Consider the following 12,774-nt stretch of genomic DNA (forward strand, 5'->3'; position numbering starts at 1 on the left):
GGGGGTATAAATACAAGCAAAAAGAAAGACAGCCCAGCCTTCAAAATTACATTCTCATAAGGGGAGATAACACAAAAAACTAAGATGGAAAGAAAGAAGAGAAGGGAGCGGAAATGAAATGCAGAGAAAGTAAAAAGCCGGGATAGATGGGGAATGAAGACAGGCAGGCCTGGGCTTGTCCACAAAAATGGAGGCTCTGGGAGAAATTCACTAATGGGGAAAGGGGTGGGGAGGATATTCCATGATGAACAGACTGCAGGAGCAAATCGCCCTTCTGGGGTCAAGCAGAACCAGTCTAATCTTTCTTCTGCATGATGAAACATGATCTAAGCTGCAGAATAACAAAGCAGATGCTACAGTGAAGGATTTTTACAGTACCTGCTGCTAGATGATGAACATTCATAGAAAACAGCAACATTTTACTTGGTATTATCCATTTGAAAAGCTGTTCGGAAAAGTATCTTCAAGTTTGTATAATTCCCTCTTTTTAAAAAAAGGCAAACAGTACATCTTAATGATGTTCATGTCTGGAAAATTAATTCCTTAAAGTGCTGAGTTGAACATATGGCATGTGATTAGATCAGTTTGTCTTACTCCTGTTTACACAGCCCTGAATCTGATCACTTCTTTGTTCACTCTAAAGAATCACTTATTGGGGGAAATCTGAGAGAAGAAGAACACCAGCTCCAGTCTTCTAGGCACCTACTTTTAATTGGTGCATATTAAACAAAGACCCATTGAACCTTTAGAGACCATTCTATCCAGGAGAATGTAAGCTCACTGAAGGCAGGGACTCTCATTTTTGCCTTTTTATAGGCCAGTACCTACCATTTTGTCTTGCTCTTAGAAGGGGCTTAATACATTTGTTGGATTGAATCTCTTGAATTGAATTACATTGTAACATGAAAAAGTTCCAGAATGGAACATGAAACTACATTTCAGGTAATAATTACTGAGGCACAATATAGCACCAATTTATACAGCTACTTGTGGCAAATACGTTCTTTGTGTTCATGATCTCATTTCATCATAACAGCCCTCAGAGTTACAATGCAAGTAATTATTAGCACCATTTTACAGAAAGCTGAGATTCAGGCAGGTTAAGGAACTGAGCCAAGGTTACAGAGCTAATAAATGACATCCCCAGGAGTCTTAAGATTCAGATGTCCTTGTTTTTCTTATGCTTTTTTTGTTTGTCCTTACACTAACTTGCCTCAGTAAAGGAAGGGCATGATTTATGTGGAATCTGGGCTTAGGCAAACTTCTTGGAAGGTTAAGTTTTGAGCTGAAGGAAGAGATGGATGGGGATTTCAGAGAAAGGGATTGTTGTTTGTCCTTCATTCTCCAAGAGGACTATAATATTGAGGTGATACCATGACTTGCTGTGAATTGTATTGAAGTGAGGGAGGGCTGTGCAAAGCTTCACTTTTTCCTCCAGAGCCATCTGGGTCCAGTGACAAGACATATATCAGGATGACTGGAGATGGCCCTGGATGTTTAAAGCAATGGGGATTAAGTGACTTGCCCAGGGTCACACAGCTAGTAAGTGATCTTCCCAACTTTGGGTCTAGTACTCTATCCACTGGGCCTCCCAGGTGCTCCTAATTTGAGGAAGATTTTTTCATAGAGAAACAAGGAGAGGACCATTAAAGGAGGATAAGAGAAATGAGCCTAGCAGTGGAAAGCCTGGACAAGGTGACGGTGGCATTCTGAGAGAGGGGGTTAATTCTTGACTCCTCATGGGGTTGGAGTGGGGGAGCTGGTCCTGTGAAAGAGGCACCATGTGTGGGAAATGGGTGGAGGGGCTCTAAGTAAGGTTGTTGTGCTACTGACTTAGGGAGGGTAGATGCTGAGTAGAAAGTTCTCCCTGGGGGAAGAATCAGTCTGTTGGCACCCTAGAACAAACAAAGCCCTCAGCCCTGTGCTATTCATTGCTCTGTTAAGTATTATATCTTTTTTATTTTTTTTATTTATTTTTATTTTTATTTTTTTGGTGAGGCAATTGGGGTTAAGTGACTTGCCCAGGGTCACACAGCTAGTAAGTGTTAAGTGTCTGAGGCCGGATTTGAACTCAGGTACTCCTGACTCCAGGGCCGGTGCTCTATCCACTGCGCCACCTAGCCGCCCCATATCTTTTTTATTGATGAGGAAAAAGACTCGGAGTTGAAGTGTGGTATAGTAGATAGAGTGTTGGACTTTAAAGTTTAAGAAGACCTAAGTTTGAATCTTGCCTCAGACACTGACCAGCTATATGACTTTGTAATCTCTCTAGTGATCCTATGATTATACACATAGCTATTAAACATTGGATCTGCCATTTGAACTTGGGTCTCTTGACTCCAAATCTAGTTCTTTCTTTCTCCTTTCCTTCCTTCCTTCCTTCCTTCCTTCCTCCTCCTTCCTCCTCCTCCTCTTCTTTTCTTTTCTTTGTTTCTTTGTTTCTTTGTTTCTTTCTTCCCAGGGCAATGAGGGTTAAGTGACTTGCCCAGGGTCACACAGCTAGTTAGTGTCAAGTGTCTGAGTCTGGATTTGAACTCAGGTCCTCCTGAATCCAGAGCTAGTGCTTTATCCACTGTGCCACCTAGCTGCCCCCCAAATCTAGTACCTTCTACTATACTATTCAGTACCATTTTCCCCCTGTTACTTATTGACTCAGAGAGAAATCCATCTATTAACAAACATTTATTGAGGACTTACTGTACACAAGGTGTGCTAGGCACAGTCTATGTTTGTGGGAACTTATACTATCAAACAGAAGATATTGTTTCTATACTTCAGGGGGAGAGAGGACAGTTGGGGAAATAAGACATATACACATGAAAAGAGAACCATCAATAAATGGCAGCCTGAATGGCAACTAGGCACATAGGTAGCTCAGTGGATAGAGCACTGGGCTTGAAGCCAGGAAGACCTGAGTTCAAATCCAGCCTGGGAAACTAGTTGTATGACCCTGGGCAAGTCACTTAACTTCCATTCCCCTTAATCTACTGGAGAAGAAAAAGACAAACTACTCTAGTATCTTTGCCAAGAAAACTCCAAATGGGGTCACAAAGAGTTGGGCATGACTGAAATGACTGAACTAGAACAACAAAAACAGACAGTAAGTGCTATACAACACCAGGCAAGGGAAAGGGAAGTCAAGCCCACAGAATCATAGAATTTCTTTAAATTAAAAAATAAAAGATTCACAGAATTTTGGAATTGGAAGGGACCTCGATGGCCCTTTAGTCCAACTCATACTTGAAAAAGAACCCCATATACAACATATCCCAAAAAGTGTTTATTAAATCTTTGCTTGAAGACTTTCTTTATGGAAGAAACCATGACTTCCCAAGGTAGCTCATTCTATTCTTGGATAGTCTAATTGTTAGGAAGTTTTTGCCTTATGTCAAACCCAAATTTATCTCTTCCCATTTCTATCCACTGCTCCTAGTTTTGCCCTTTGGGGCCAAAAGAAAGAAACCCCAAAACTCTTCCCAATGAAAGCTCTTTCATACTTGAAGCTAGCACCTATGACTGCCCTGAATATTATCCTCCTTCCCTCCTCCCAAGCTAAACTTTAGTGGCAGTTCCTTCCACCAATCCTCATAATCCATGAGCCTGAAGCCCCACCCCAGTCTGGTTGCCCTCTCATCAACTCCTTCCTAAAATGGAAAGCATTACTGAAGATGCAGTCTGCCCACGTCTGCCCTATATAGTTAAGTACATGAAGGCTATCATTGCCATATTCCTGAAATAAAGAGCTCAAGATTCCTTTAGTTATTTTGGTTGTTAAACCCCTAGGTCTTTTCCAAAAAAAAAAAAAAAAAACCCCAACAAAAACAAAAACAAAAAACCCCCTTCTATCTAACCATGCCTTCCCTATCTTATAGTTATGAAGTCAATTTTTTGAACCCAAGTATACATAAGGCTTTTACATTTATCCTCATTGAAGTTCATCTTGTTAGATTTAGCCTACCTAAAAGCTGGGGGGTACATCCTCAAGGTTTCTGCAATCACCATATCCAGGTAAGGTAATTCTTCTTCCAATGTGCAGAATTTGGGGATAATCTATAAGAAGGGCATAGAAAAAAGAAAGCTGTATTAAGATGATTCCAATAATTCTCAGCTTTCCCATATTTTTTCAAGTTGGAATCCTATCACAGATATTAAAATAAAAACCTCTACTTACAAGCAAATATAATCCAAATCTTTGGTCCTTTGGGATTGTCTTGGATCATTGTATTGCTGAGAATAGTTAAGTCATTCACAGTTCTTCATCAAACAATATCACTGTCGCGATGCAAAATGTTCTGGTTTTGCTCACTTCACTATACATCAGTCCCTATACATCTTTTCATAACCCCAACTCTCAATAATCTGCATTATTCACACGCTCTGTTCTCCATTTCCTTCTTTGGCAATCAACAAACAATAAAACAAGCCCTGATTTGTAGCATTTGCCTATTTATGAGGCATAAATGCTCACACTGAAAATTTAATAATTGGCTCTCAAATGGTAGGAGCTGGCTCCATTGGTATACCATTGCTTTTATTTATTTATTTTATATATACTTACACGTGTACATGTGGTTTCCCCAGACAGAGAAGGCAGGAATTGTTTAATTTTTGTCTTTTGTATACCTAGTGCCATGCATGACACATAGTAGGCACTTAATAAATACATTTTGAATGAATGGAACAGCATGGACTGAATGACCTCTAAAGGTCTCTTCCAACTCGAGGCTTCTTTCTATAATCCAAATGCATATGATCCAGTCTATAAATGTGCAAATGCGAATGCCATAAATTTGCAAATGCAAATGCAGTCCAAATGCATGTGATCTATTCTGTGTAGAGAGGAGAGGGGCCAACACGGGAGAGAAGCAGAAGGGAGGGCGGGTCACAAATCAACATAACTTACTTAGTCTCTTCTAGGGCTCTCTCTGCTTTGGAAAAGCGGTCGACAAAAGCGTCACATGGATTAGTTCTGCCAGCAGAGGGCAGCAAGAGTACATTGAAGAATAGGGTGCAGGGAACCTGAGCAACTCCTTTCCCCAGTTCTACCACTTAGTAGCTGGGCATATCACTTACACCGTCTGTAACTGAAGCTCAGTTTCCTCATCTGAATAATGAGGTAGTAACATTTATCGTCTGTGTGTGTGTGTGTGTGTATGTGTCCGTGTGTGCGTGTGTGCGCATGTAGTTATAGGTACACATATAGGTATACATACCACAGACACACAATACATGTACACACATACCTGTACACATACACATACATGTGCATACATATGCATGTATAAACACATTTATAGCTATTTATATTTATAGGTGTTTATCTATATCTCATAGGGATACTGTGATGATAAAATGATAGAGGCTTAGGAATTAGGCCTGTGATTTCTTTGTTATATGGAATTCCTGGGTAAGGAAAATGCTCCTGCCAATGCAGTTTGGCACCTTCTCTACAATTTACAGTTTCCAAGACTTGCCTGGGGGTACTCAGGTTAAGTGACTTGTCTAGGGGCACACAGTCAGTAAGTGTCAGAGGCTGGTCTCGAGGCCCTCTCTGTGTTTACCATGCATCTCTGAAATAGCATTTATAAACCACCATATCAATGATAGTATTTTGGTTGTGCTTTCTTTTCATTATACCTTTGATTTCACTGGTGTAAGGAACACCCCATGAAGGAACTCCCTCTTTCAATAGAGATTAACAACTACTCTGCAATATTTAATACATACCGACTGTGTGCCTCTAGACAAGTCACTTAACTTCTGAGTACCCCCAGGCAGGTCTCTCAGACTAGAAGTTGTAAAGAAGGTACCAACTTTCATTGGCAGAAAATTGCTCACTGAGACTTGCCCAGAGTCATACATCTAGCATGTATCAAATGTGGGACATGTACCCATGTCTTCCTGTCTCAGTGGCCAGCTCGATCCGCTAAAACTATGCCGTCCCTCTCCAATAGGAAATTTCTTATTCTTATCCTGTGTTCACTTGGCACTTATCTGCTGAAATACTTGCCTTGGTGCTTTAAATACCTGTGACTCTGTCGGTCTTGGTACTCCTTCGACAGCATAAACAGAAAATGCCTCTTTGACCTAGGAGGCCTTTGATCTGGACCAAAAATAAAAATCATTGCCCATTGCCAACCTAGTGATGATCTCAGCTAGGCTGGTGCTCTGGTGATAGATATATAGCCTGTCCCAGGCCCATGCTTGAAGCCTTTCCAGCTTGGGAGCACCTGTCAGAGTCTGCACTTTGCTGGCACAGTCTTCAAGAGTCTAGGATCACCTTCATGACACCACCACATATGAGAGTGAGGCTTGAATGGAATCAGGCTGTATTTGCGGAACTATGCTTTCATATTAATATCCTTGTACTTGACTGCTGGGACATTTACTCAGGACCACATGCTAGAGCCTTCTTAGGGGAAGGAAGTAGAGGAAGGAGGAAAAACCACTCTGTTTAGCCTTGTAACAGTGAGTTGACTGGCACAGGGATGGGGGGGTGGTGGAATACTGGAAGTATTGTGGGCAGGACACAAGGCAAGAATAGAACTTGGGTGTGGTCTGTGCATTCGTGGCATGTGTTCCCTAGAACACACAGAGATACGTATGTCCACAACTGTTACATCCACACCCCCAACCCTACTTCGTCCTATTTAGGATCACTATCTTCCTCTGAACTTTCAGTATTTTTCTTTAGAATTATGGGGCTAGAAAGGACCTTATTGAGGTCACTGTATCCCCTATTTTATTGGAACTGAGGCTTAGAACAGTGGCTTTCCCAAGGTTATGGGGAGAGGAGATGGCAGAAGGGCGGAAGTCAAGCCTGGTCTCTTGACTTCCAGTTTGGACTCTTTCTATTCTACTTTTCTACTCCCACTGGATCTGTTCTCTTGCAGTCCTGATATTGGCTGGAGGGGTAGGGTGATATGCCCCTTCCCCTCCCCTTCTGTAGGGACTGTAGGGACATATTTATAGCAAATCATAATGATAAACAATAGTGATAGTTAATAACAACATTTGTAGATCACTTTATACTTACAAAGATCTCACTGGATCTTCACAACCATCCTGTGAAGTAACACAGGCCAGGTATGATTAGCATTCATATTTTACAGAGGAGGAAACAGAGGCTTAGGGAGATGAAGAGACCTACTGACGGTTAATTGGGTAGTATATGGCTGACCCAGGACTCAGGTCTTCTGATGCGGATGATAATAACAATAACTAGCATTTATAGGGCACTGTGAGGTTTGCAAAGTGCTTTATGTATATTAACTCATTTGATCCTCACAACAGCCCTGGGAGGTTAAGTGCCATTATTGCACCCATCTTACAGATAAGGAAACTGGGGCACAGAGAGGTTTGGTGATTTACAAAGGGTCACCTATTTAGGGTGACCCCTCAGAGGCAGGATTCAAATTCAGGTCTTCCTGACTCGAAGTCTAGCACACTACCCACTGCACCACCTAGCAGCCAAGCAGGCAGGATAGAAAGTGGCCACTGAGCTATGTACAATGAAGAGGGAGGAGTGGATGGTGGCTTCCTTCATGTGTCATTGGAGCAGCTCCCAGAGAAGTCAGCGCAGCTTTGGCAAGTGTCCTACATGGCTACTCTAGAATGATGATGGGATGGAGAATGCTGGTCTCAAAGCAGATTTCTTTCTCTGGCTTGAATTACCTGGTTCAGCTGTGTACACAATGCTTTTGATAGAATAACTGCCCAATCTGAACTTCACCAGGGGATGATGAAGCTTCAGGCTGGGACTGGGAATATGCAGGATACTCAGGAACATTGGCACAGCTTATGGCCAGTGACCTCTCAGGGCTCCTGATAACTTTCTGAGTCTATAAAGGGGCAGAGAAGGTGGGGCTCTGCCTTGGTACAGGAAGAGCCTCAATCGAGTTCCCTATGCTCATCAAATCATGGGTCTGCTAAAAAAAAATCGTGGTCTTTTGGAAACTCTATTTAGAGCCAGAAGGGACCTTAGAGATCAATCAAGAAGCAGTTATTAAACATCTAGTATATTGCAGGTGCTGTGTGAAGTGCTAAAGATGTAAGGACAAAGATTAAACAGTCCCTGACCTCCAGGGGGTTTACCTTCTATCTGGGGAACAACATATACATATATAAGAATATCTGAAATGAATTCAAGGTGATTTGGGGGGATTGAGCATCATCTAGATCAAGGGTTCTTAACCTTCTTGTGTCAAGGACCCCTTTCCAGTCTGGTGAAGCCCTGGGACCCTTTCTCAGAATAATGTTTTTAAATGCATAAAATTTAATACATAGGATTACAAGGGAATTCAATTATTCTGAATCCAGTTATCAAAATATTTTTATTTTAATTTTTTTCAAAAATAAGTTTACAGCCCCCAGGTTAAGAACCCCTGATCTAGACAATATCCTCGTTTTCCAGGGGAGGAAGCTAAGGCTGAGAGGGATGAACGACTTCCCAGAAGTCACACAGATAGCAAATGGGAAAGCCAAGAGTGGACAAACCCAACCCTTCTGAATCCAAGTCTAGAATTTTCCACTTTGCTTCCTGTTGCCCCTACTAGCTGTTTGAAAAGAAAGAAAATACAGTCAACATATGGATGCAGGGGGGCAGCTAGGTGGTTCAGTGGATAGAGGACTGGCCATGGAGTCAGGAGGACCTGAGTTCAAATCAGGCCTCAGACACTTGACACTTACCAGCTGTGTAACTCTGGGCAAGTCACTTAAGCCTGATTGCCTCCAAAAAACCCCTATGGATTTAGGGGTGTAATTCCTCATTGGAAGTCTCTTGATAGAACTTCTCAAAAAAGAACTTCCTCCAGCTTCACAGGCTTTAGTTATTGCCCTTTCAGCACCCCGGCACCCCACCCTTGTCATAGGCCCGCATGCCCTGCAGAAGTTGCTTGGGTTCGAGCTCTGCCATTGTTTGAATGGTTGGTGGGACTGGTTCTTCTTTTGTTCATTGAGTTTAGCATTCACCAGTATATTTTTAGAAAGGGTTTTATCATTGCTTTTCTTTTTAAAACATTGTTGTCACTTTTCAGATCCCCTTCCCAACCCTCCCTTAGAACTTTCCCATGTAACTAAGTACAGTTAAACAAAACAGACGGAAACATTGACCATGTTTGATAGTGTAGCATTTAAATCTTAGAAAAACAACCAAACGATCCCAGGTGCAGCAGCATGCCGCTGTGGGCATGGGGGAAGGGAAGTAATGGGTCTAGTCTAGTGTCAAGAGCACTGCAGTTATTTATTTTCAATTTAATCTAATTTATTTTCAATGAACAAAAAAACAATTTTTCTTTCCCTCCTAAGAGCATTGGATTTAGAATCAGGGGCCCTGGGGTTAAATCCTGGCTCTGCTACTTAATACCTGTAAATGACCTTGGACTAATTAATTTTATCATCTATAAAAAATGAGGGGGCTGGATTATATGATTTTCAAGTTCTCTTTCTGTTCTGAATCCTTTGATCCTATAAGGCTGTGATATCATGAAAAGAATTGATAGGACTTAAAAAAACAAATCTGAAGATATCTTGAAACACGAATAAGGTAGTTTTAAGGCAAATTAAAGGAAATAGTTCTTCATACAATCATATAATTCAAGCCGGATGGGATTTTTAGAGGTCATCTAGTCCACTCCCTGCATTTTACATGTGAGGAAACTGAGGGCCAGGGATGTTCCACAATTTGCCCAGGGTATATGGGGTTTTTTTTTGTTTGTTTTGGTTTTTTGTTTTTTTTTTTAGGCAATGGGGGTTAAGTGACTTGCCCATGGTCACACAGCTAGTAAGTGTCAAGTGTCTGAGGCCGGATTTGAACTCAGGTACTCCTGAATACAGGGTCGGTGCTTTAACCACTGCGCCATCTAGCTGCCCCCGGGGTATATGGGTTTTAAGTAGCAAAGCCTGGATTCTAACTTGGGTCCTTTGACCCCAAATCTAATTTTTCCAATTCCCATGCTTCACTCATTATCAGAAAATGTTCCTCTCACTTCTCTCCTTTCTTACCTCACACTTGAGCTAAGCAGGCCTGTTTTGGTCCTTGCCATGAGTTACTAACACAGGTACCAAGCAACTTTGGAGGACCCCATTAGTGCCAATGGTGAGCTTGCATCACATACATGATCGGCACCAGAGCAACAGTTGGGCCAGCGAAAGCTGAGCTGAGAGCTCCGATCTTGTCTGGGAGATGCTATGCCTGCAGTTTCTATTTTAGAGATCCACTAGGAGCCAGTCCCCTTTTTCTAATAAGGAAAAGTCCTTTCTTTATGTGTTTTCCTTCTTCTTCCCTTTTCATTTGGTTTTGGTTTTCATTGATGCTGGACAAAACAAAGGATTATTATAAAGTAAGAATCATAGAATCACAAAGTTAGAAGAAATGACCCATCAAATCAGAGATCATAATGTTGCCTCTAATCAAGGGATACTGTAGGAGGATGTGGTCATTTGACTTCCCAAACATCAACCTCCTAAGGTAGGATTGGACCAGGGGTGTGCCTGAGCCAGCTCAGCTTGGCAATCCTTAAATTTTCAGTGTGAGCACAGACACCTTGGAAATTGACAAACTGCAAATTAGGGCTTAATTAATTAATTTTATTGCCTAGACTTAAGAGAGTGATGGGGAAAATGTAAATAATGCAGATTAAATTTAAAAGTGTATCATGTGGGGCAGCTAGGTGGTACAGTGGATAGAGCGTGGGCCCTGGATTCAGGAGGACTTGAGTTCAAATCTGGCCTCAGACACTTGACACTTACTAGCTGTGTGACCTTGGGCAAGTCACTTAACCCCAATTGCCTCGCCAAAAAAAAAAGTGTATCATGAATATTATCCATCTAAAGAGGTGGTGGTAGTAGTAGTAGTAGTAGTAGTGGTAGTGGTAGTAGCTGTTTATAGCAACCCTGGGTTTAACCTGAAGTATCCCTCTAACCTGCCTGTCTATAGATTTATCATTGATGAATTTACCTGAACTCTCGAGCCTGTTTCTATCTTCAGCCTATGTATAATTAGTTCGATAAGTTTCTTTCCCACTGGGTTTGGGGTCTCTAAATCTATGATCCTAAAAAAAAACTTTGTAGTAGTTGGGGAGCTTCTTTTATTCCTAATATGTAGGTTAAAATATGCAATCTTAGAGTCCAAATGGATTATATACAAGGTCTCAGTCATCCTCAAGTGTCCAATTCCCTACCCAAAGCATGAATCCCCTCTACATTATCCCCAGGTCATCATTTAATCTGTGTTCTCCTCCATTGTTAGACATATTCCATGCAAACATATTAGGAAAGTAAACAAAGTTGTTTTTGACATTTAAAATAATAATGCTTTTCTATGGAATTGTAAGCTCTGTCAAGTAATATTTCTACAACTTCCTTATGAGGTAAGTAGTAAAAATATTATCATTATCCCACTTTTGCAGATGAAGATACCAAGTCTCATAGAATTTCAGAGATTTTCCCAAAGTCACAACGATAGTAAGTGTGGGGACCAATTTTTAATTGGGGAGTGCTAGCTAAGCGGCTCGCCGCAATATTGGGGAAAGGAAGGAGACCAGCAGCCTCCCTCAAAACAGAACAGGATTTATTTTAACAAGAATGAACTTAAAAAACAAAACAAAACACAAACAGGATCAGTTGGATCAAGGGAAAAGAAATAAAATGGAGAAAGGGAAATTATACAACCTGTAAAGATACCACAGCCCAGGAATCAGCTGAGAATACGCAGCAGAACTCCTGTGGTTCCAGTGTCCAGCTAGAATGCCCAATTCTCCTCCCCCAATCCCAGAAAAACCCCACACAGCCCCAGCCAATGGGATGGCCGCTCTGACAGTCACATGACTGCCCTCGCTAGGCTTCCAATCATTGTAATTTTGCCAGGCCCATGTAGGCCTCAGCGAGTAGTGATGACGTGAGGTGCCAGTGCCTTGGCAACAGCTACAACCAGTGGGTGGAGCACCATGAGGTTTGTGGAACCCCAGGCCAGTGCCCGCATAAAAACCTCAGATAACAATTAATTCTTTACATAAGTAAATAGAATACTCAAGACTTGGGGCAGCTAGGTTGTGCAGTGGATAGAGTTTTGAACCTGAAGTCAGGAGAACTCATCTTCCTGAGTTCAAATCTGGCCTCAGACATGTTCTAGCTGTGTGACCCTGGGCAAGTCACTTAACCCTGTTTGCTTTAGTTTTCTCATTTGTAAAGTGATCTGGAGAAGGTAATGGCAAACCACTCCAGTATCTTTGCTAAGAGAACTCCCCCAAATTCACAAAGAGTTGGACATAGCTAAAAATGGCCATGAGGTCAACTCCCTGTAACTTATTTAATACAAGTAGATCTCTGTGCATTGTGTGTTCCAAAATAAAGTGTGTGGAAACTTGGCACATTTCATTTTCTTTGTCCAGTGACTTCCATTCTCCTTTCCAAGATATTTTATGCTCATTTCTGATTAATTTTCAATAAACAGTGGCTTCTAACTCCATTGTTTTAAAGGTCTTGGTATCTTAGTCTGCTTGTCAGATAGTTAAGGGTCTGTAAACAAATAGCTAAATGTACCAGGAAACTCTGATACTTAGCAGAACATCAAGGGGAATAATTTGGTAAAGGGAAGAATCCTTTGGTAAAATGTATATCTTTTCTCTTTCCCATTATAACTGTTTTATAAGTGTGGATTTTTGCACTTCAGGATTTCTGAAAGCAGCAAATATATGCACGGACATGTATGTTTACAAAGAGAATTTTTCATTGTCTCTATAGAGACAATGAAATTGCCTTCTGATTCCAGGAATT

General features: G+C 41.4%; 1 protein-coding gene across 1 annotated transcript in view; it reads right to left on the reverse strand.

Annotated features, from left to right (window-relative positions):
• Window positions 1-12,774, reverse strand: part of TBXAS1 (thromboxane A synthase 1) — a 245,680-nt gene that overhangs the window by 15,972 nt on the left and 216,934 nt on the right. The window contains 1 exon segment of the mRNA XM_043966165.1: window positions 3,959-4,050. Coding sequence (XP_043822100.1) covers window positions 3,959-4,050 — 92 coding nt within the window.

This window comes from Dromiciops gliroides, chromosome 5 (assembly GCF_019393635.1).
Source record: "Dromiciops gliroides isolate mDroGli1 chromosome 5, mDroGli1.pri, whole genome shotgun sequence".
Classification (NCBI taxonomy): Eukaryota; Metazoa; Chordata; class Mammalia; order Microbiotheria; family Microbiotheriidae; genus Dromiciops; species Dromiciops gliroides.